Below are 23,554 nucleotides of genomic sequence, written 5' to 3'. Positions count from 1 at the left end.
ACTAAGTTGTGGATTAAGAAATCCTGTGCTCAGTCTGAGATATGTCTAAAAACTTGGTAGAACCTTGTTTGCGGCCAAATCTCAATTTCAGGTGAGATATTCAAACTCCCAATTTGTGGAAGTTATAGCTTCACTTTATACAGTAATTCAAAAAATGTGCACAGATTTTTCAATGCATATCTTGAGTAGAAACCACTACCATGCAATAGTAACTAAAGTAATTGTGTCTCAAACTTTCCATATTTCTGAACATATAAATTCATACAAAGCTACCACAAAGTGTGGAAAATTACATACCCTTCCAGTTGTTTGACCATGTAGACCAAATTGCATTCTAATTTCATCTTCGCTTGCAGCACCTGGGATGTCTATTTTGTTGCCTAAAATCAAAACGGGGGCATTTGCCACCTGCTCATCTGTCAATAAACTCTGAAATGAATACATTTTTCCTCATTTTCATTTTCTCCATCTGGTGAATTTGTATGAAAAATTTTCAGTTCTTTTATCCTAAGTCTTATTTTTTATGAAAAATGCTGACATTATCTTTTGTTTTTTGGTGAAGCTTGCAGTATTCAAAAATTTTTGTTACTGAACAAATGTTACCTTCTCCAAATGCACGAATGTTTGGTAGAAATAAGATGCAATTTCTATTTTTAGCAGTTTGTCTTAAACCTTTCTAACCTGTAACACTTGTTCTTGGCAAAATCTACTTACCTATCTGTAGAAAAACTTTCAATTAATATTGTTCAAGTAGAAACACAAGTATACACAACTTCTTTCTTAAGGACATTAACAAAATGCATTTTACACATAAAAATCTTAAGTTAACTACAAAATATTTATGCCTATTCTCTGCAGTCCTGTCAAATCGATGCAGTTGTAACAAGAGCTGTCAGTGGACAGCGCGCTCGACTATTCTCAGTTATTGATAGTATAATATAAGCAATGAGTAAACTTTAACATTACAATAAGCATATTCTAAGTCGAAAAGGGGCCATAATTCAGTCAAAATGCTTGATAGAGTTGCCTCCTCATTTTTACAGACTGGGGTCATGATGGTAAACAAGTATGCAAAATATGAAAGCAATATCTCAATGGACTTTGAAAATATATGGGGTGGTACGCAAACTTTTGTGTGACACTCACGCTAACGCTCACGCCAGGGCGAGTAGGATAGCTCCCCTATTCTTCGAATAGTCGAGCTAATAAAAAACTAAAAACTTATTTCAGCAACAAATGGTATTGGTTTTAGACACATTACGTATGCAAATACCCAGTACTTACATCTAATTCTGCTTTTGCCTCTACAAATCTTTGTCTATCATTAGTGTCTATAAGGAACACAATGCCATCTACAGCTGGAAAATAATCTTTCCATACACGACGAGCTGAAATAAATTTCCATCATTAACATTAGTTTAAAGAATGATAGAATTATGTCTGAAATTTATGTCAGAATGCCTTCAAGAGGATTGTTAATTTTGACATGGAAATTACTTACAACTTCTCTTATCAAAAAAAAAAGTTTTGGTTCCAAAATACTGCAATAACATTACACGATACTGCAATGGGGACTAGTATTTACTTACTTTTCCTAAGAGAGAACTTGTTTTGGATATCAACTTAATTTTTCATTGTCTATATTATGTAGCAAATTCAAATTTTTGATAATCAGTGAAGAACTGAGGTCACCTTTTCTGGTATTTAGTGAACTGTGTGTATGCACCTAATTTACTAAAATGATACAACAACCATTGAACTACTCACCCTGTTGATGACCACCAAGGTCAAATGTTGTGAATCTCATACCACCCATAGATAACTCTTCTGATGCTGAAAAAATAGCATACATAGTTTTAAATATGTTGCTTCAGATAAACAGTCAGTATCTGAAAATTAAGTTCAATTCCATTTTGTTTCTTCAATGTGAATCTTCTATTTCACTTTTAAAGCATTACCATACTGTGCATCTAAATGAACCCAAGTTCATAAATCTGAAAAGACTGAAATATAAAATCATGTCAAATAGTAGAAATTTAAAATGCACAGCAAAATTATATGTTGGATAAGTAATGTAAATTCTAAATACATTGTACGAAGTAACTACACTTTCTTTATTAGTCTTAACACCAGTACCAATTTCTAACACTTTTTAAAGATTTAACACTAATAAACTCTAGCTTTATACCATTACAGATTGAAAATACAAATTAATAATTTTCTCTAACAATAAAACTAACTGAACATTTACTTATTCTGATACGTCTTGGCATATTTCTTAAAACAAAAATAACATTGAAAAGCAGGCCATGTTAGCTGCTTTCATGCAGTTACAAAAATGCTTTTATGCACAACTTTCCAAATAAACCTTGCATCAGGACGACAATCAATTACCTCCTTTAATAAGAAAAAGTTGTATAAATATGGGAGCAAACTAATGTTGAAGTAATTTTATATATTTTTCCATTTCACAAATGAAGTGTTTTCTTCAGTTTTGTAGTTCTTCCTTTCAAAGATGTTGATTTTTAATATTTCTGTAATGACATAATGTGTTTCTACCAGCGTTTTAGAAAGTTTTTTCTCTCAGTATTTAGTGCTATCTGTCATCTCCACAGTAAAGTGCTGATCACAGAAGACAAAGACAACTACTTTTAGTCAGAGTAAATATATTTTTGTTTTTATTGGGTTTACAGTCACACAGACACAATTCAGATCATACGGCTACCTTTTCCAGATTTGATGGTGAGGGAAAATCCAATGCATTGTTTCAGACATGAATGAACACCTTGGTAGAACCTGCCACTTTCCATAAGCCAGCTGGATGGCTTCCTCATATGAAAATTTCTACACCCCAAGCCAGGTTTCAAACCCAAACCGGTGACGGTCGATATCAGTGACAACCACTCGGCCACAAAGTAAAGTATCTGTGCCAATTACCACAAGCTGGCACAGTAACCAGTTACTGGACTGACATAGATGTGTAATATCATTTCTAGCCTCATTTCACTCAGTATCATTGTTAAGTTTGTTTATACATCAATATTTCATGTGCTTTAAAAGAAAGAGTACTTGTTACTGTGTTTAGGTACAAAATGTACATAAGCAATGACATGCATTACTGGCTTACTAGTACTCCTTAGCCTATATAGGCACTCTGGCAAAGCCCTCAAGCAAATAAAGGTTTGGTCATGTTTAAGACCTCTAAAGGCATGCCACTGTTGTTTAATCAGTATGTATTATATACAGAATTTAAATCTGACGTCAAAGAAACCATTGTTTTATAAATGATGCCAATAACACAGGTCAATAAACATGGGTTTTACTGTATTATGCACTGCACACAAGGCTTACTTGGATGTAAAGTGGGAACATGCTGTGCCATTCTGTCATCTTTGAGCATGTGAAGCAATGTTGTTTTACCAGCGTTGTCTAACCCAAGGAACACAAGTTTGCCAGACTTCTTGTATAAGCCTGTAAATACATTATATACATGCAGTGAGATAGCATGCTATACTAGGTGGTGAACATTCTTATATTGCAAAACATAGGTTATGCCAACACTTTTGCTTTTCCACATTCTGGTAATTGCATATTAGATGTAAAGGCAAATGCTGAAAAATATAAACTGTATTAAAGGTTAGAAAAACATTGCATACACAATCTGTAAACATTGCATACACAATCTGTGCATACACAATCTGTAAACAATGCATACACAATCTGTAAACATTGCATACACAATCTGTGCATACACAATCTGTAAACATTGCATACACAATCTGTAAACATTGCATACACAATCTGTGCATACACAATCTGTAAACATTGCATACACAGTCTGTAAACATTGCATACACAATCTGTAAACATTGCATACACAATCTGTGCATACACAATCTGTACACATTGCATACACAATCTGTGCATACACAATCTGTAAACATTGCATACACAGTCTGTAAACATTGCATACACAATCTGTAAACATTGCATACACAATCTGTAAACATTGCATACACAATCTGTGCATACACAATCTGTGCATACACAATCTGTAAACATTGCATACACAATCTGTAAACATTGCATACACAATCTGTAAACATTACATACACAATCTGTTTAGTGCTATGTCTCTTAATCTGTTCTTTTTAACATAGTATGATAGTTTCATATTACATGTGGAAGCCATGTTATAATTAAATGAACATTTACTGAGCTTAACAGTTCTAAATACTTATTTCTCAAATGTAACTGGGTTGTAATAATATTATGCATTGAAATAAGGAAATTTTTGGAAACCTGAAAGAAGTGTCATTATTCACAATGCATTTATCAAATTACCACAGACAATAACACATGTAATATGATTTTATATATCCAAGTGATATGAATCACACCTTGCAGATCCAAGGGCAAAAGTCAGTCACTATGAGGAAAAAAACTTGCCCCATTACGAGATTAAAGTATTTAGATTGGCACACAAACTGGCTCATTATAAAATCGATGTTTTTTTGTTATTCCATTTGTGAAGAGAAATTTTCAAATGTATCAACATTTTTACTGCTCTAATTCCAATGTGTAGTACACCTGGTAACAAGAGTGGCAGACTGTCACAAAATATGCCTGTCATCAAACTTGGCCTAATTCAAGAGCCATAATCCAGGACTGCCTGAAGCGCGTTGGCTGGTTATCGAACCTGGCCGAGATATTATGCCCACAAACATTGTCAGCAAGTTTAGTGAAGATCGGATGAAAACTGTTCCACTTAGAGAGCAGAAAAGGCTAAATTCGCAGATTTCGAGTAATTCAAGGGCCATAATCCAAGCGTGCCTTGGGCGATTTGGCTGGTTATCAAATTTGGCTGAGATATTATGCCTACAAACATTATCTGCAAGTTTGTGAAAGATCATATGAAAACTGTTTCACTTAGAGAGCAGACAAGGCTAAATTTGCAGTTTTTTCCAGTAATTCAAGAGCCATAATCCAGGAGTGCCTGAGGCGATTTTGTTGGTTATCAAACTTGGTCGAGATATTATGCCCACAAACATTGTCACTAAGTTTGGTGAAGATCAGATGAGAACAGTTTGACTTAGAGGGAGGACAAGGCTTAATGTGCAGATTTCGAGTAATTCAAGGGTCATAACTCAAAAGAGTGCCTGGTGCGATTTTACTGGTTATCGAACCTGGCTGAGATATTATGCCTACAAACATTGTCACCAAGTTTGGTGAAGATCGAATGAAAACTGTTTGACTTAGAGGGCGGACAAGGCTAAATTTGCAGCTTTCTAGTAATTCAAGGGCCATAACTCAAGAATGCTAGTGCGATTTTGCTGGTTATTGAACTTGGCCGAGATATTATGCCCACAAACATTGTCACCAAGTTTGGTGAAGATCGGATGAAAACTGTTTGACTTAGAGGGCGGACATGCTTTTAGACGGGGGTTTCACATAATACGCCCTCTTTCAGAGACAGGCGTATAAAAAGGAATGACCAGCTTCTCACCTTCTTTGCAACTAATACAATCAGAATAAATTTTAAACATACTAGCAAGAGGCAGGAAACGTTCTTTTGTGAAATTCAAATTCTGCTATTAAAAAAAGTGTGTTTTGTCTTGTTTGACTGCAGTTTCAGTATTGAGTAACCAAAAATGAATGATGAAAGGATTTTAAGAACAAATAGTGGATGACTCAACTTTTGTGATTCATATTAAAGTTATAATATTTATATGGTTTCAATAATAACAGGATTTCATAATGGCTTTGTTAATGCGTTGCTGACAGTCCTATAATTGCCCGCAAGGTTTTATAAAATCACTGAATTATTAACAATATATAATTGCATGAAGATGTTCAAATGGCTCTGGTGGTAAATGGCCGAATGATTGAGTTTCCATATCCCAAGGCCATTAGATCTAAATATGAAAGTGTGGTAGCATGCAAATCACTTTGGTAAATAAAAATGCTACTGCTGACCTGTGGCACTCTTGTAACATATGCATGATGTTTGCCAGCAAACTTGCTTCACAGGTCAAAATGCTAGTATAAAATGCTGTAAGTACATCAACAAACATTTTCATTCTCTCATCCCAGCTGTGGCTACATGCCACTTACTAGGGTGTAGTGTAGGGACCGGTTGCACCATGTGCCCCTCTTTCAGAACACTAAGCAATGTCGTCTTTCCAGCATTGTCCAGACCTAGAAATATTAGCTTACCATTCTTCCTACCAAACCCTGCACAAAAAAAAAGAAATTTTCGCCAGAAAACATGACAGAAATTTCGTCTAGAACATTTGTGTGTAGCACTGTCATCTTTTCATATTTGTAGAGCTACAATAGTTAGCCTGTATTATGTCAGTTTCATTGTTGTATTTCAAGGCTAGACCAGTCCGCGTTCTAATGTATTCTCAGTCTTGCCAGTTACATTACTGTTACTTTACAAACATATATAAGACAGACAACTTATTATGTTTTAGTAACATCTGCTTCCCTTCATACAGCCTTTATACTGTAGTAGTGTAATAAAGAAACAAAAACATCTGGCCAAGCATTAGATAGAAGATAAATTGTAAGCAAAACTGACTGAATTAAAAATTATCTATTGATTATTAATACTGTGAAATCATTTACTTTCGTTATCATGAAATTTTGTGGTTCTGGCCAGACTGGCTATTTCATGGAGATAGGAATTTGAATGTTACATAAATAAATTATAAAATTAATGATTATTTTATTTCTTCGTTAAAAAATTAATTTAAGGGATTGATGCAACCAAGAAAAATTCCCCAAAATTAATTCCCCGAGATTATTAATGATTTCTCAGTAAATCAAAATCAATTCATAATTTTAACATGCAACTAGGAATTCTACTGACAAATCACTCAATGAGTTGTATTTTCAAGTACCTTTCACTTCCCACTTGGAGTGAACAAAGCACTTTAAACAGGAGCAAATATCTTGATAAGTCAGTGATCAAATAAAATTTTTGAACCATACTGTCATGTCCTACGAACTACAAAACTTCCAAGTTTGATTTAAAAATTAAATACTGAATTGCTTTAATGCTTTGCTGATCTGGTTTTAACCTTTACTGGCTTTTGCCTGCTGGTGGCATGTGATTCTGCTTTTGTGAACAGTGCAAGCCAAGATCAACCTGCACATTTGTGCAGGCTGATTTTGGTCTGCACTGTTCAGTGTTCACTTATTCAGTCAATACATTTTCAGTGAACACTTCTTTGAATAATAAATAGGACTGCCCAAATTAAATGATAGATCAGTCCATTTTAGAAATTTAGCAGGGTAAAAGGTTAATTAAGTGTTTGAGATTTCAAGCAGGGAGTCTATGATAAAGTCCATGTATAGTAAATTTACCCCAAGAGATTTTTTTGTCATGTTAACAAATGAATTAAAATATATATTAATCATCAACTGAAATGGACTATATTAAAATTTATACAGTCTCACCATATGAATTAACAAAACCAGTCTGCAGAATCGAAATTATTTGAATATTTCTACTGCAGAGAAATTCTTTTACAGGCTATTCATGATCAATCATTAGTAAATATATGGGTAACAGGTCTGCTTCTTAATTGTGATTCAGATTCTTCTTCTTTTCTTTAAGAAACAGGCCAATAATTTCTGAGAACCTCTTTTTGAAACAATTCAAGTCTCTGGGTTCCTAAATTATACTGGAGAAATCTACCCTGCATAGTGCTTAGCTCAGTAGGGAGAGCGTTGGTCTATGGATCGCGGGGTTGCGAGTTCGATCCCTGGGAGGGGCGTATGTTCTCCGTGATGATTTGATAAAAGACATTGTGTCTGAAATCATTCGTCCTCCACCTCTGATAATTCATGTGGGGAAGTTGGCAGTTACTTGCGGAAAACAGGTTTGTACTGGTACAGAATCCAGGAACACTGGTTAGGTTAACTGCCCGCCATTACATGACTGAAATACTGTTGAAAAAACGGCATTAAACCCAAAACAAACAAACAAACAAACTACCCTGCATAGTGAACTGTTATTGTGAAGCAAGTACCTACCTAGAAAACTGAGCATTCCTGTCAACCAGTCCCACAGAAACATTTTTGATCAATCTGTATCTGAAAAAATAAAATCACATTGTTAAATTTTGATTAATAGAAGTCTTACAATTTAATGCATGAAAAACAAAAGTGCCCTGAAGACCCCAGATAACCTAGTAACTAATTTGGTTTAGATTTCATCAAAACAATCATTATAAATGACCATGATTTATGTCAATCGAGAGTTGTTCAATGATTTTACCTAGAGACCTATTTTTTTACCCGGAGGACCCATTTGTTTAAATGATTTATAAATTCATCCTAGATTTTAAAATAGACAATTTTGGTAAAGTCTTATGAAGATTATGTAGAAAAAATAGCCTCCCTAGTATTACAAGTTTTATGTATTATCTTAGTATCTGACCTTGTGACCTAGTTTTTTGCCATGGATAATCCAGTTTCAATTCTGACCTAGTTTTCATTCTGTAAAAGTTTTATAATGATCAAGCAGGAAATGCAGCTTCTAAAGTGTTCATTTTTTCCCTGTGTTTTAAACTAATGACTTAGTTTAACTTTTTGACACCAGATGACCCAGTTTCAAAGTTGCCCAAGATTTTTCTAAGTACATGTAACACATTCTGACAAAGTTTCATAAGATTGGTCAGAAAAAAACTCAGTTGATGTCTGTTCTCAAAATGCAAACTTATTTCAAAACAATCGGATGCTACAGTTGAGACTCAGTGGTATCAAAATTCACCTCCTCAAAAGCCCCTTAGATTCTGACAATGACAGTACAGGATATGCAAAAACTTTTGTCAAGTGATAAATGATAAATTTTTTATAATAATCTCATAATAAGTTTTGTTCCATTGTAGATTTTATGTTCAACTAGAATTGTGTCCACAGGACATGGATGTCCCTACATACTGCATAATTTTGTATCAAGGTTATTGATCTATGCAACTTTAAATCCATTCCTTCAAAGAGTATACATTGTTGAATACACAAAATTTCTTCACTATACCACATATAGTGAAATTAACAAAGGACCATAACTCTGGTCAAAATGGTCACAGCCCATTCCTTATGGTCATATTCAGACAAGGTTGTGCATCTGAGCAAATTGATGCATGTACAACTAGCCCAACTGAAGCAAGTGTAAACCGATTTACTTGGCAAAATCGAAATTCGGGGTACACAATCGAGCCCACCTATTGAGATATAAAGCGGTGGAAATAATTACATAAACGCTGACAAATTATCTTCATGTCCAGACTGGCTTATGTGTATTTATGGTAAAGATTAGGATTAAACAACTGACAAGTGAATCACAGTCTTGTCGTAAACGATAAACTTACCCGCACCTCATGATCATTGTGCGATTGAATTTTAAAGTATCTACCAAGTTGAACTTAAATAATATTAACATTTTTAGCGAGGTAGTTCAGAACATATAAACTAATAAAGACGAATTTTGGACATGCTGTGTCACAAAAAGCACTTGCCCAGTCGGTCGAGTATTATCAGTATACAGGAAGTTTCTTTGTCTGACTTTAAATTGCCAATGCGAGCTGGCGAGTGGAATTTTACACCCCTGCGATTAGAGGAATCTGTCTTAATTAATCCCAGTCATGCAATATCTCTTTATTCATTGTTAGCAAGAACTTAGATGTTGTTGAAAGTTCCAAATTTTGATGTGCCAAATAGGGTCATTTTTCACCGATTGGCTGAAACCACTCCCTGTAGTAATCACGAGTGCGAATGCTCTCGTAACAAACAAAAGAAAGAAATCAGAGGTTTGTCTTGGGATTTTGACAAAACTCTGATGGAAGAGAATGGCTAAATGATCAGAGGCCGTGCGACAGGAAAAACCTAATACTAGAACAAAAAGGCAACTATAAAATTAGATTGCAAAAACTTTATTTCTACCATTCACTGTACACAAACGACGATTCCCAAATAAGAATGTGCGGTACAGGTAAAGTATATGGATTAGAAACAACCTACTAAAATAAATTGTTTAACTTCATCATGGCCAAAACTAGAATACATATGGTGAAGCATTTATAAAGGATTTGATGGATAACCAATATTTTTCATTCATTCTGAAATTTGAACACCATCAAATCATAGAAAGAAAGAGTTGTATAACATGGAACTTGAATAGCATATATTATTCTTAAAAACAATTGTCAATTTACTGAAGTATGCTCAATTTCAAAAAAGAAGTATCGCAAGAAGGGGCCACACTTCTGTCTGTAAAGTTCTGGATTATTTTTTAAAACTTTTCCACCTCAACTTTAAGTGTTTCTCTGGAGATTATTTAAAGCTATGGTTGCCACTTGATATTCTATGCAATGCAGTCATAACTGCCCTATGATTGCTGGTAAATGAAAACATGTACGCATAACATCTCTACCCCACCCACAAAGTAAAGCAGAAGTTCAAAAGTCAACATCTGGCAATTATTTTACTAAATGGCAAATATATCAAGTAATTTGATATTCATATAGTTTGCCAAGAATAAAAAGTACAGTCTTACTCTATACTCGATAGTAGCTGTTCTCTGAAATAAACACAGTCAGTTAAATTGTTCTTAGTTTTCGGCTTATTTTCTGACACGAAACAACATGGAAGAAGTTGTCAGCATTACATTTAGAAACGGACAATTTGATTGGCCTATAGAAAGCAATCATCCAATCAAATCATGGCTTACTTAAATTCATTAACCAATATGGCTGCCATCATCCCAGCCAGGAAGGTAAAAATGTATAAAAATGTCTCTTTTGCCATGCTTACATTATACCTGCTGATCTATTTGTTAAAACTCATTTGACCATACTTTTTGACGTTGTTCAAACGAATTCTAGCTGTTTATGGGTGATACTTTTAGGGTCAATTGGGAACACTTTTTTTTTTTTTCAATAGAGAAAATTCTATACAGTAGGTACACACACCAAAATATACTGACATAAGGTAGGGGTTAGGTTTAACCTAGCTTCAGAAATTCAATCATGATATACCTACTGTATGGCCGCAGTGACTAGTCAAAGAAGTATAAAATGCACAGAATGACAACAGGAGATAATCTTGCGTAAACTCATGTCAGCATGTTATAATTAATCTTATTGAAACGATTGCCGACTTGATCATTAGTGATCAAATCAACAGACACTTAAATTATTAAAGTATTACACTGCAGGGTTGTCAAAAAGAACCGGCCGCTGTCCTAAATCAATGTTGGCAAAAGGCCGGTCAATATGAGTATTGTCTGGGTCGGCGGTCAATACTGGTTAAAACCGGTCAAAAACTGGTTTATTCAACACTATTACATAATGTACATTCACAGATTAGCCATACATGTGATCTCCCGCGCGGGAGGGTCAAAATCCCGATTTTTTCACCTTGCCTCCCGTCTCCCGACCAAAACCATATTTCTCCCGCTTTTCAAAAAATAAAAATCAGTATTATGACTGGGTTGATAATTACCGAGGAGTGCCAAACAACACAGTAAATCATAGTGTCACCGACTGTTGTGTATTATCCCTGTGTCAAACATGTATAACACACAAGTCGGTGACACTTTGATTTACTGTGTTGTTTGGCACTCCTCGGTAATTATCAACCCAGTCATAATACTGATTTTTATTTTTTGAAAAGCCGGAGAAATATGGAGGAAAGAGAAGTTAATTTATGTCGATAAAAAACCTCCAGTTTTGAGACCCTAACTCCAGCTGAAAAATGGCAAACCTCCAGTTTTGGGATTCTGAACTTATCACATGTATGGATTAGCACAGGCTGTAATAATAATATAGAACTAATAAAATAAAGCATTTTGAATAATATAAAACTTTGTTCATTAAAAAATATGGTGATCAATACTGGTTGATTCAATTTTCATTTTATTTTTTGGTCCTTGGCAATGTGTCCTGGTCAGGCTCCATTTTGGACAATATACATAGACTGGTCAGTGCTAGTTTATTCAGACTGAATGCTTTTTATATGCCCGTTTGAAAAACGGGACATATTATGGGAACGCCCCTGGCGGGCGGGCGGGCGGGCGGCGTCCACAGACCTTGTCCGGAGCATATCTTCTACATGCATGAAGGGATTTTGATGAAACTTGGCACAGTTGTTCACCATCATGAGACGGAGTGTCATGCGCAAGAACCAGGTCCCTAGGTCTAAGGTCAAGGTCACACTTAGAGGTCAAAGGTCAAATTCAAGAATGACTTTGTCCGGAGCATATCTTCTTCATGCATAGAGGGATTTTGATGAAAGTTGGCACAATTGTTCATCATCATGAGAAGGAGTGTCATGCGCAAAAACCAGGTCCCTAGGTCTAAGGTCAAGGTCACACTTAGAGGTCAAAGGATACAAGAATGAAAACTTTGTCCGGAGCATTTCTTCTTCATGCATAGAGGGATTTTGATATAACTTGGCACAAATGTTCACCACCATGAGGCGGGGTGTCATGCGCAAGAACCAGGTCTCTAGGTCTAAGGTCAAGGTCACACTTAGAGGTCAAAGGATACAAGAATGAAAACCTTGTCCGGAGCATGTCTTCTTCATGCATAGAGGGATTTTGATATAACTTGGCACAAATGTTCACCACCACGAGACGTAGTGTCATGCGCAAGAACCAGGTCCCTAGGTCTAAGGTCAAGGTCACACTTAGAGGCCAAAGGTCAGATACAAGAATGACTTTGTCCGAAGCATTTCTTCTTCATGCATGGAGGGATTTTGATGTAACTTGACACAATTATACACCATCATGAGACGAAGTGTCATGCGCAGTTCCCTTCTTTCGAATTACTTCCCTTTGTTGTTACTATAAATAGCTTATATTGTAACTTTTTCATTACTAGTCATAGGGAAAAATCGAGACCACTTTTCTGTAGTACAATATGCATGCTTCATCAAATTTTGAGGTGTATTTTGACCAGTCTCTACCTGGTAAAGATTTTTGTGAGGACTTACAATTTTTTTTTTTTTTTTTTTTTTTTTTTTTTTTTTTTTAAAGATTAACTTCCCTTAGTTGTTACTATAAATAACTTATATTGTAACTTTTTTATAGTTGACCGTAGGGAAAAACCAAGACCACTTTTCTGTGGTACAACATAGATGTTACTTTCCAATTTTAGGTGTATTTTACGGTATCTCTACTTGGTAAGGAGTTTTTTTGTGGACTTAGAAAAACAAAACACTTAGTTATTACTAAACAACCACAAAGTTAAAATTTCATTTGCAAATACAGGTGCTAGAGTAAAGAAATCTGCTGTGACGGGCGTATATTGTGACATTCTTGCACTCTTGTTATCTTCTTACAGTAGCCTTAATTTTAAAGTAATTAAAGATTTTATTACTGTAAATTACACTCATTGAAATGGACAGTACTGGTCAATTCAAATTTTGGTCCTACGCAATATCCCTGTAGTGGTCAATACTGGTCAATTGAATACTTTGATTGCATTACTTATTTTTAAAATAAAGTTACCATGTTCAAGCAGTGAGATTATGGATCATGACAGCTAATTAGTGATTAGATAAACAGGCCAGCAACATATCTATTGTATATTGTAAGACATGGTGTCAATTAGGCAACATGACAATTGCTATCAAAACACAAGTAAACCACTTCCATGAATGGTCCAGGTGTTCACAGCAATTTTTCATTAAATTATTTATACCAGTAAAAATAATTACATTGATCACTTGTGAATCAAGTGTATGAAATATTTTCTACAAATTAAGTTCAGTTAAATTAGCAATTTTCCACTTACTGTGACATTTTTGTAGAAAAATAATATATTTTGTAATCTAATCTTACAGAAAATGTTCAATGACCAGTATCAACCAGTATTGACCAGTTGCCACTTCTGGCCAATTTTGGAGTATTGATTAGGTTGATTTAACTACCTAAATAATAATGCCTGCATTCACCTTAATCAAGCCCCAAATGCTCTTAATCATTGTTCATAAACTCTGCAAATTATCGTAACAGTCAGTATTGACTAATTGACCAATTGACCAGTATTGACCGGTATTCAGACCACTTCAGGGAGTATTGACCGGGGCGGTTTTAACCGGTTAAAACCAGGAGCGGTTTTATACCGCCCAACATTGGCCTAAATGTTCAGTTCAAATGGGATTTGGGCCAGTTCAAATTTGAAAAAAATATTTTTGATCGGGCCACCTACTTTTCTATTTCAGCCTGTTCAACAAAAACTTATTGACAACCCTGACACTGGCGATACGGCCGGCACGTGATAACCCCCACCCCTCCTCGACAACAAAGTTGTGCACACCATCTCTCCCCATCACCTTGGGCATATTTGGCAGTTACTTGTGGAGAACAGGTTTGTACTGGTACAGAATCCAGGAACACTGGTTAGGTTAACTGCCCGCTGTTATATGACTGAAATACTGTTGAAAAACGGCATTAAACCCAAATCAAACAAACAAATCGTCACCTTGACACAGTTTAATGAAATCTCACACAAGTGATCAGTAACAGCAGTCGTTGTGCATGGGGTATGTTAGGTTCTTTCAGAAAAAAAAAATTGCAAAGTTACGGGACTGTTTTTTGTCACTGTATTATATACATAGACACAATATTCTGCACAACATCTCTCCTCATCCCCTTGCTTTCAGGTTGTCTGTCCGTCCGTGGACAGAATCTTGGGTGCACCAATTCTCCTCGTCCCTTTGACACAATTTAACGAAACTTCACACAAGTGATCAATAACAACAGTAGTTGTGCGTGTTGCATGTAACGTTCTTTTAGATAAATATTCTGCAGAGTTATGTGACTTTGTTTTCTGTTAACGTACTATGTACATGTACATACAGTCTGCATATGCAACTTGTGCGCGCCTAATTTTCCGAACCCTTGCACACAAGTTAATGAAACTTCACACAAGTGATCAGTACCAACCCTAGTTGTACATGGTGTATGTTACGTTCTTTTACATAAATATTCTGCAGAGTTATGGGACTTTGTTTTTTGTTACTATACTGTATACATACCGTCTATATACATACAGTCCACATAATTATGCAATCTTGTATGCGTCAAATTGCAATATTTGCCCCAGTCACAATCAAATGCATTTTTTGTTTCACTTGGGGTCAAAAATAAAAGTTTGTAAAACTCTTTCATTTTCCAATGTTCATTTACCACATACCTTGGTACTACGAAAACAACAATAGTTGTCGCTATCTGATAGTTCAACTATTTTTTTTTTGATATTAAGATGAATCTTCAGGGGAAAAAAACAGACATGACCATACCATTTTTAAAGGACTGTTTTATTCAAATACCTCTTTGAGACCCAACAAAATTGTTACCACATGATATTAAGGTACATAAAAGTAATGTAGAAAACCCAAAAAACTAATAAATTACACGAAGATTTGTAGTTATTATCTTCTTTTGAAGTTCAAAATTCTAGAAATTTTTGTTTTCTACTTGCTTTCAGTTTTTGCATACCTTTTGAAATGCATTAATTTAACTCAGATATGTTATTTTCTAAAAATTCAGTCATTTCTCTTTAAATAGTGGTCTCATTTTTTGTGATTATGACTATGTTTGGCAGAGATATCACAATTTAGAAATTAAAACCGAAATTTACCTAAAAAGTCTACAGACGAGACATCATAGCTAAACTTGTGCTTTCTACATAGGTTTCAGAAGACAGTCTTTTAGTTCTGTTGAATTTTTTATGTTTAAAATGATCAAGAAAAAGTAAATAACAAACAAAGAAAAGTATAATTGACGGTCTTTGGAATGTGTCTTCGAAATATTGAAGATTTGAACAACTGTGAAATCAAGATGTCGTTATGTGACTAGTTCTGTGGTACTGCTTTCATAAATTAGGACTAATTGTTTTCATATTTCACTAGATACTAAAAATAATGATACTTGGAAGGATTGTCACTGAAATAGACTGTTAAAAATCTCCCTCAGCATGGTGTCTACCACAGGAGCCTGAAATTCTGTCCAAAAATCACGAAAAGTCTGTATATGACTTTTCTTGATTTTTGGATAGAATTTCAGGCTCCTCTGGTAGAAACATTAAAAAAATAGAAAGAGCTTGTTTAACTTATATGACACAAATGTTTACTACACCAAGACGACGTGCAGAGCGCATGTTTTGGATGTGTCATAACAAGGTCAAGGTCACACTTAGGGGTCAAATGTCATATGAGTGTGTTTCGTGTCCGCTCTGTAACTCTTGAACTGCTCGAAGGATTTCAAAGAAACTTGGCACAGATGTCCACCACACTGAGACGACGTGCAGAGCACATGTTTTGGATGACTCGCTTCAAGGTCAAGGTCACACTTAGGGGTCAAAAGTCATATATGACTTTGCTTTGTGTATATTGCTCTGCATTGCAGTGCTCTTGTTTGTATTTTGCATATCCTTTTTTGTTCTCTTACAATAATTTTTGTTTTCGAATTACTTTCCATTTTTGTTACTATAAATAGCTTATTTTGAAACTTTTTTATTATTGGCAATAGGGAAAAACCGAGACCACTTTTCTGTGGTACAACATGGATGGTACATCCAATTTTTAGATGTATTTTGACATAACTTTACCTGGAAAGAATTTTTTTGTGGACTTTTTTTTTTTGGAATTTCTTCTTTTTAGCTCACCTGTCACATAGTGACAAGGTGAGCTTTTGTGAACGCGCAGCGTCCGTCGTCCGTGCGTGCGTGCGTAAACTTTTGCTTGTGACCACTCTAGAGGTCACATTTTTCATGGGATCTTTATGAAAGTTGGTCAGAGTGTTCACCTTGATGATATCTAGGTCAAGTTTGAAACTGGGTCATGTGCAGTCAAAAACTAGGTCAGTAGGTCTAAAAATAGAAAAACCTTGTGACCTCTCTAGAGGCCATATTTTTCAATGGATCTTCATGAAAATTGGCGAGAATGTTCACCTTGATGATATCTAGGTCAAGTTCGAAACAAGGTTAACTGAGGTCAAAAACTAGGTCAGTAGGTCAAATAATAGAAAATCCTTGTGACCTCTCTAGAGGTCATATTTTTCATGGGATCTGCATGAAAATTGGTCAGAATGTTCAACTTGATGATATCTAGGTCAAGTTCGAAACTGGGTCATGTCCGGTCCAAAACTAGGTCAGTAGGTCAAATAATAGAAAATCCTTGTGACCTCTGTAGAGGCCGTATTCTTCATGGGATCTGCATGAAAATTGATCAGAATGCTCATCTTAATGATATCTAGGTCAAGGTCGAAACTTGGTCAACTGCGGTCAAAAACTAGGTCAGTAGGTCAAATAATAGAAAATCTTTTCGACCTCTCTAGAGGTCATATTTTTCATGGGATCTGCATGAAAATTGGTCAGAATGTTCATCTTGATGATATCTAGATCAAGTTTGAAACCGGGTCAACTGCGGTCAAAAACTAGGTCACTAGGTCTAAACATAGAAAAACCTTTTGACTTCTCTAGAGGTCATATTTTTCAGTGGATCTTCATGAAAATTGGTGAGAATGTTCACCTTGATGATGTCTAGGTCAAGTTTGTAACTGGGTCACATGCGGTCAAAAACTCGGTCAGTAGATCTAAAAATAGAAAAACCTTGTGACCTCTCTGGAGGCCATGTTTTTCATGAGGTCTTCATGAAAATTGGTGAGAATGTTCACCTTGATGATATCTAGGTCAAGTACAAAACTGGGTCACATGCCTTTAAAAACTAGGTCATTATTTAAAATGATAGCAAAACCTTGTGACCTCTGTAGAGGCCATATTTTTCAATGGATCTTCATAAAAATTGGTCAGAATTTTTATCTTGATGATATCTAGGTCAAGTTCAGAACTAGGTCACATGAGCTCAAAAACTAGGTCACTATGTCAAATAATAGAAAAAACGACATCATACTCAGTTCATGTGGAGACAGGTGAGCGATTCAGGACCATCGTGGTCCTCTTGTTTTGTTGTTCCTGTCCTTTGGGCTTCAACAGTCAAGTTCTTTAAATTTTGCTCCCATCCTCAGATGTAACCCTTCGGGTGTATATTACCCCGCTTGGCGGCGCTCTTGTTTATTATTGGCCATAGGGAAAAACCTAGACCACTTTTCTCTGGTACAACATGGATGGTACCTCCAGTTTTTAGGTGTATTTTGACATATCTGTACCTGGTAAGGATTTTTTTTGTGGACTTAGAATTTTTTTTTCTGTCGACTTAGAATTTTTAAAAAATTTCTTCCCTTTGTTCTTCCTGTCCTTTGGGCTTCAACAGTCAAGTTCTTTAAATTTTTGCTCCCATCATCCTGATATAACCATTCAGGCGTATATTGCCCCGCTTGGCGGAGCTCTTGTTTAACAGTTAATGGCACTGTCCAAATTGAAAGATAGACAAGTTCATTGTAGAAATTTAGCAGGGTAAGGGTTAAGGGTCAATGTCACATTATCCTTGAGACTGAAAATTACACTTCCAGTGAGCCCTGACAGGCGATCATTGAGATGGAGGCAAATAAATTAAAATTGATGTTTCTAATCAAGTTGCCCAACTTTAGCTTCTTTAGCATATTAAGAATGCAGTTGTAAGCCTGCATTGAATTAGTATTGTAGTATAGATGATTTGAACAGTTAAAAGTAGTTAAAGTTCTCAAAGTCAAAGTTATTATGTCTCCCCCAGGAGACATATTGTTTTTGCCCTGTCCGTCCGACCGTATGTCACACTTCATTTCCGAGCAATAACTGGAGAACCATTTGTCCTAGAACCTTCAAACTTCATAGGGTTGTAGGGCTGCTGTAGTAGACGACCCCTATTGTTTTTAGGGTCACTCCATCAAAGGTCAAGGTCACAGGGGCCTGAACATTGAAAACCATTTCCGATCAATAACTAGAGAGCCACTTGACCCAGAATGTTGAAACTTCATAGGATGATTGGTCATGAAGAGTAGATGACCCCTATTGATTTTGGGGTCACTCCATCAAAGGTCAAGGTCACAGGGGCCTGAACATTGAAAACCATTTCCAATCAATATCTAGAGAACCACTTGACCCAGAATGTTGAAACTTCATAGGATGATTGGTCATGAAGAGTAGGTGACCCCTATTGATTTTGGGGTCACTCCATCAAAGGTCAAGGTCACAGGGGCCTGAACATTGATAACCATTTCTGATCAATAACTAGAGAACCACTTTACCCAGAATGTTGAAACTTCATAGGATGATTGTACATGCAAAGTAGATGACCCCTATCGATTTTGGGGTCACTCCATTAAAGGTCAATGTCACAGGGGCCTGAACATTGAAAACCATTTCCGGTCAGTAATTTGAGAACCACTTTACCCAGAATGTTGAAACTTAATAGGATGATTGGTCATAAAGAGTAGATAACCCCTAACGATTTTAGGGTCACTCTGTGAAAGGTCAAGGTCACAGGGGCCCGAACATTGAAAACCATTTCCGGTCAGTAACTTGAGAACCACTTGACCCAGAATGATGAAACTTCGTAGGATGATTGTTCATGCAGAGTAAATGACCCTTATTTTTTTTGGGGTCACTCCGTTAAAGGTCAAGGTCACAGGGGCCTGAACATTGATAACCAGTTCCCATCAATAACTTGAGAACCACTTGACCCAGAATGTTGAAACTTCATAGGATGATTGAACATGCAGAGTAGATGACCCCTATTGATTTTGGGGTCAATCTATTAAAGGTCAAGGTCACAGTGGCCTGTTCATGTAAAATCATTTTTTGGAAATAACTTGAGAACCACTTGACCTACAATGTTGAAACTTAATAGGATGATTGGACATGCAGAGTAGATGACCCCTATTTATTTTGAGGTCACTTGATCAAAGGTCAAGGTCACAGGAGCCTGAACAGTGACTTGAGAACCACTAGGCCACGATAGTTGAAATTTAGCGGGATGACTGGAAATGCCAAGTAGACGATCCCTATTGCAGCCAACCATCAGTGTCTCTTTGACTTTCGCTCCTGACCCCTATTGACTTCTTGCCTATAGGACTTTGCATTGGGGGAGACATGCGCTTTTTTACAAAAGCATTTTCTAGTTTCAGTTTAATTTTGATGCTTTTTCACTATATTTCTGTTGTTACTAAAACGGTGGTTCCACATGATCACCAACATCATATGACACAATGTTCGTGATGCTGGCACCAAAATGCTATGAGTTATACCCCCTTTTTACTAGAATTTCAGGTTCAAGTTGCGATGCGCTTCTGTTCTATCTCACTTATTCAATTAAAACTTCAAATAGTTGCTGAATGTCCTGGTGCATTTTTTTTGCAGAAATTTCCATGAAATGTGTCCCTTTTATATTTATTTAATGTTTTGATACACTCCTCTATTATCCCTTTTAGACACAGACTGTAACATTTGACACAGACTTAAGCTTTTGTCCAATATCTTCATCCACATTGGAGTAATTAAACACTTCATTGACAGCTCCAGCTTCCTTACATATGCTCAGTTTCACTATCTAGCATCGAAATAGTCAAGTGTGCTGTCTCCCGTGACAGCTCCTGTTTACTAACTTTTCCTTAAATAGATGTAATAACAAAGTGTTACTTAAGACAATAAAACTAATATTTCTGTTAGAAATCTGGCTTTGTTAACAAACCTAACAAGAGTACCTACAGGAAAATAAAAATTTTGCTGAAACTCAATTGATCATCTTCTTTTAAATAGAAACTTTTAGAGACCAGTGTTAAATCATGATGGATGTATTTACATACTGTAAGAAATCTTGGTCAGCCAACTTTGTATATTGATGTTTAATAAGTACCTACATAGTCTTTCAAAATATATTTGATTGTATTCAGACACACCATAATATACTTCTTATAAATTTACATTGCAGTGTTTGCTACAAATATCCATTCCACAGTTGGCAACAAGAGGACTGCAGACATCATTTGTTCTCTGCAGAAAACATAGGCGTGCTGGAATATACAAAGTTTCAAAGAATCAAAGTATTCCACTTACATATGAACAAGCCAAACCACCTTATGCAATAGGAGTTGATAAATCATGGTTGACCTGGAACACAAGTATGTCATTAAAAGTTTAACCTATTTTATACGCCTTTCTCTGAAAGAGCGGGGTGTATTATGTGAAACCCCGTTTGGCGGCGTCCAAAAGCATGTCTGCTCTCTAAGTCAAACAGTTTTCACCCGATATTCACCAAACTTTTAGCAAATTAAGCCTTGTCCGCTAAGTCAAACAGTTTTCATATGATCTTTCACAAACTTGCAGATAATGTTTGCAGGCATAATATCTCAGCCATGTTTGATAACCAGCCAAATTGCCCCAGGCACTCTTGGATTATGGCCCTTGAATTACTCGAAATCTGCGAATTTAGCCTTGTCCGCTCTCTAAGTCGAACAGTTTTCATCCGATTTTCACCAACTTGCTGATAATGTTTGTGGGCATAATATCTCGGCCAAGTTCGATAACCAGCCAACTCGCCTCAGGCACGCTTGGATTATGGTCCTTGAATGACTCGAAATCTGTGAATTTAGCCTTGTCCGCTCTCTAAGTCGAACAGTTTTCATCCGATCTTCACCAACTTGCTGACAATGTTTGTGTGCATAATATTTCAGCCAAGTTCGATAACCAGCCAACTCGCCCCAGGCACTCTTGGATTAGGCCAAGTTCGATGACAGGCATATTTTGTGAAATCTATCACTCTTGTTTGTGCATAACTTATTTAATGAGCATACTTTGAAAATTCCACTGTGGTGCAGTGGTCTAAGGCTTTGGGGTATTATACTTAAATCATAAGGATAAGTGAAACTTTTGCGTGCAAGTACATACAGCTATTACTAAAAGGCATATAGATTTGAAACTTATTTTTTCTTTTTCTAGATCAATTACTAACCTCACTGGATCAAGTCCCATAACTCTGGCATGTATTTTGGGCAAATTATGCCCCCTTTTGGACTTTGAAAATTCAAGTTAAAGTTTTACATGCAAGTTTCTATCTCCAAAACTAATGCAGATATTGAATTGAAACTTCACATGTGCCTTCGGGGTTATAAAACTAGTTGATAGCAGCAAGTCCCATAACTGATATGCATTTTGGTCAATTTATTCCCCCTTTTTGAACTTAAAACTCTTTTGATATTTAACCTTTTTGGGTAATATTTTCCTGCTTCTGGGACAATATTTCGAATAGTCGAGCTTGGCTGTCTTACGGACAGCTCTTGTTTTAACTCTCCCCACCGTCGGTTAAAGTTTTTGATCAAGTTGAATATCTCTCTAATTCAGAATCAAGCACTGAGAAAAGTCGAGCGTGCTGTCTTACAGACAGCTCTTGTTTTAATATACAGACATGTAGCTGTTGGCAACCAAAACTGCTATGTTGTGGTCCTGAGCTGATATTCTTCCAATGTTTTATGTTCTTTAGCTTGACTATTTGAAGAACAAGGAGAGCTATCCTACTCACCACCGCATCGGCATCACACGTTGGTTAAGTTTTTCGTACAAGTTCACATTTTGTTATGGCCCCTTTTAACTTACAAATCTTTGTTAAGTTTTTCGTACTAGTTCATATTTTGTATAAATTGACATATGGCTTTGAAACTTTTATCACTTGTTTATTTTAACAGTCTCTATCTGTAGGCAAGAGTACACAACTCTGTCAAGTATTTTTGCTGAATAATGGCACTTATGACGTGGAAATAGGTTTAGTATTCATACAAGTGCACATTTTGTCAAAACTATTTAGCATGTTGCTTTGAAACTTTGAACACTACGTCCGAGATATTTGGCTGAATTATGGCCCGTTTTGGACTTGGAAAGTTAAATTTTTTGTACCAGTTGAACTGTTCAGATTTTGTCTAAACTGTTTGACATATGCCTTTGAAACTTTGTCCACTTGTTTACCATCATAGTCATCATATGTAGGCAAAACTACATAACTTGCACAAGGATTTTGGCGCAGTTATGGCCCTTTTTTGATGCAGAAATTAGAAATCTGAAAATCTGTGGTAATATTTTGATCACACAATTAAATTTGTTCTTACATCAGTTCTTTAAATAGTGGAGCACGCTGTCAACAGACAGCTCTTGTTTTAAGTTATAAACTCAGTGAAATTTGATTTGAAATTAAATGTGACAGTTGTATATTGATATTTGTATGTTGTTTATGCAGGTAACTTAAAGGGCGAAGGAAGAAAAAGTGAGACCACTGTGGAAGATGTATTTATCCGAAATTTTATGCATGGTACATGGACAGGTAAACTCGCATCAGAAGTTGTCATCAAACGTCGACACAACATGATCTTTCTGGGAGCTTATATTAATTTTGGAACCAAGTCATTGCCGGGTGCACTAAGGATTTACTTTCTAATAGGCTATACAGAAGAACTATTGTCTTGTTTATTAAAGTGCCCAGTAAAGTTAGAATTACAGACTTTAGACTCTGATAGGGATCTGATATTCAAGTATGTTTAGTGCTACTGTCAGAATGGAATAAATCCATTTTTCATGTCTTTCTGGCTTTAATAAATATTAACTCACTATGA

General features: G+C 35.9%; 2 protein-coding genes across 3 annotated transcripts in view; one reads left to right on the top strand and one right to left on the bottom strand.

Moving 5' to 3' along the window:
• LOC123563250 (GTP-binding protein SAR1b-like) overlaps nt 1–10,682 on the bottom strand; it is a 16,439-nt gene extending 5,757 nt beyond the window's left edge. Inside the window, exons 1-6 of one of the 2 annotated variants that reach the window (XM_053530449.1) lie at nt 10,568–10,682; nt 8,044–8,103; nt 6,115–6,234; nt 1,768–1,833; nt 1,285–1,388; nt 298–429 (exon numbers count right to left, since the gene is read on the bottom strand). In XM_053530449.1, coding sequence (XP_053386424.1) covers nt 298–429; nt 1,285–1,388; nt 1,768–1,833; nt 6,115–6,234; nt 8,044–8,086 — 465 coding nt within the window. In that variant the 5' untranslated portion in view covers nt 8,087–8,103; nt 10,568–10,682. Of the gene's footprint in view, nt 1–297; nt 430–1,284; nt 1,389–1,767; nt 1,834–3,351; nt 3,472–6,114; nt 6,235–8,043; nt 8,104–10,567 lie in introns of both variants that reach the window. The other variant, XM_053530442.1, reaches the window with a different exon arrangement.
• LOC128550749 (28S ribosomal protein S24, mitochondrial-like) lies at nt 10,659–23,554 on the top strand. The gene is made up of 3 exons (XM_053530466.1): nt 10,659–10,786; nt 20,887–21,076; nt 23,182–23,554. Exons 1-3 carry the CDS (start codon nt 10,733–10,735, stop codon nt 23,481–23,483), a joined length of 546 nt encoding a protein of 181 aa, XP_053386441.1. The 5' UTR covers nt 10,659–10,732; the 3' UTR covers nt 23,484–23,554.

The sequence above is a fragment of the Mercenaria mercenaria genome, chromosome 2 (assembly GCF_021730395.1).
Source record: "Mercenaria mercenaria strain notata chromosome 2, MADL_Memer_1, whole genome shotgun sequence".
In the NCBI taxonomy this organism is placed as follows: domain Eukaryota; kingdom Metazoa; phylum Mollusca; class Bivalvia; order Venerida; family Veneridae; genus Mercenaria; species Mercenaria mercenaria.
This window is presented reverse-complemented; position numbering and strand designations above follow the sequence as displayed.